The sequence below is a fragment of the Pundamilia nyererei genome, unplaced genomic scaffold, assembly GCF_000239375.1.
Source record: "Pundamilia nyererei isolate P.nyererei 1_Seehausen unplaced genomic scaffold, PunNye1.0 scaffold00171, whole genome shotgun sequence".
NCBI classification, from domain to species: domain Eukaryota; kingdom Metazoa; phylum Chordata; class Actinopteri; order Cichliformes; family Cichlidae; genus Pundamilia; species Pundamilia nyererei.
This window is the reverse complement of record NW_005187572.1, coordinates 1,279,222-1,279,794: the sequence shown is the minus strand read 5'-3', so window position 1 is coordinate 1,279,794 and position 573 is coordinate 1,279,222. Positions and strand designations below refer to the sequence as shown.

The following is a 573-nucleotide window of genomic DNA, read 5'->3' as shown; positions in this document are numbered from 1 at the left end:
TGGAATTCCAATAAAATTGATTCATGTTTGTGGCTGTAATGTGACAAAATGTGGGAAAGTTCAAGGGGGCCGAATACTTTTGCAAGCCACTGTAGAAATTCTGAGCACAGGTCAGAAAAACTCTCTTTTTAGTGATTATCACGAGTGTTGTTGTGTCCACAGGACACTTGTCACTGCACCAGAGCAGCTAGGACATGAGGAGACATGCACATCTGATCTGAACCTGACCCACAGCTGCATCATTGTTCCAGGTACATTAATGCGGTTTTTGAAATGCAAATGACATGTTTAATCAGGACATTAAAAATTATTGCCACAGTATGGAGGTTGTATATGAAACAAAGCTGTTTTGAAACCATTACTAAACTGGATTTGTAAGAGTTAGCTCACTCAAACCGAATGAGCACCTACTCTGCAGCTGCTGCAGTTTCCAGAGTCACATTCAAGATTTTATTTTAAATTTAGCTTTGTTTTTTGTTTTTCTTTCATATTGCACCAAATCACAAGAACAGTTGTCTCACTGCACTTTATATTGTAAGGTAAGGACTCTACAATACTACACAGAAAACAGAG

General features: G+C 38.4%; 1 protein-coding gene across 1 annotated transcript in view; it reads left to right on the top strand.

Annotated features, from left to right (window-relative positions):
- Positions 1–191, top strand: part of dnah6 (dynein, axonemal, heavy chain 6) — a 57,642-nt gene extending 57,451 nt beyond the window's left edge. Inside the window, exon 75 of the mRNA XM_013914100.1 lies at positions 163–191. Within this exon, the coding sequence (XP_013769554.1) occupies positions 163–191 (29 nt within the window). The remainder of the gene's footprint in view (positions 1–162) is intronic.
- Positions 192–573: the final 382 nt, after the last annotated feature.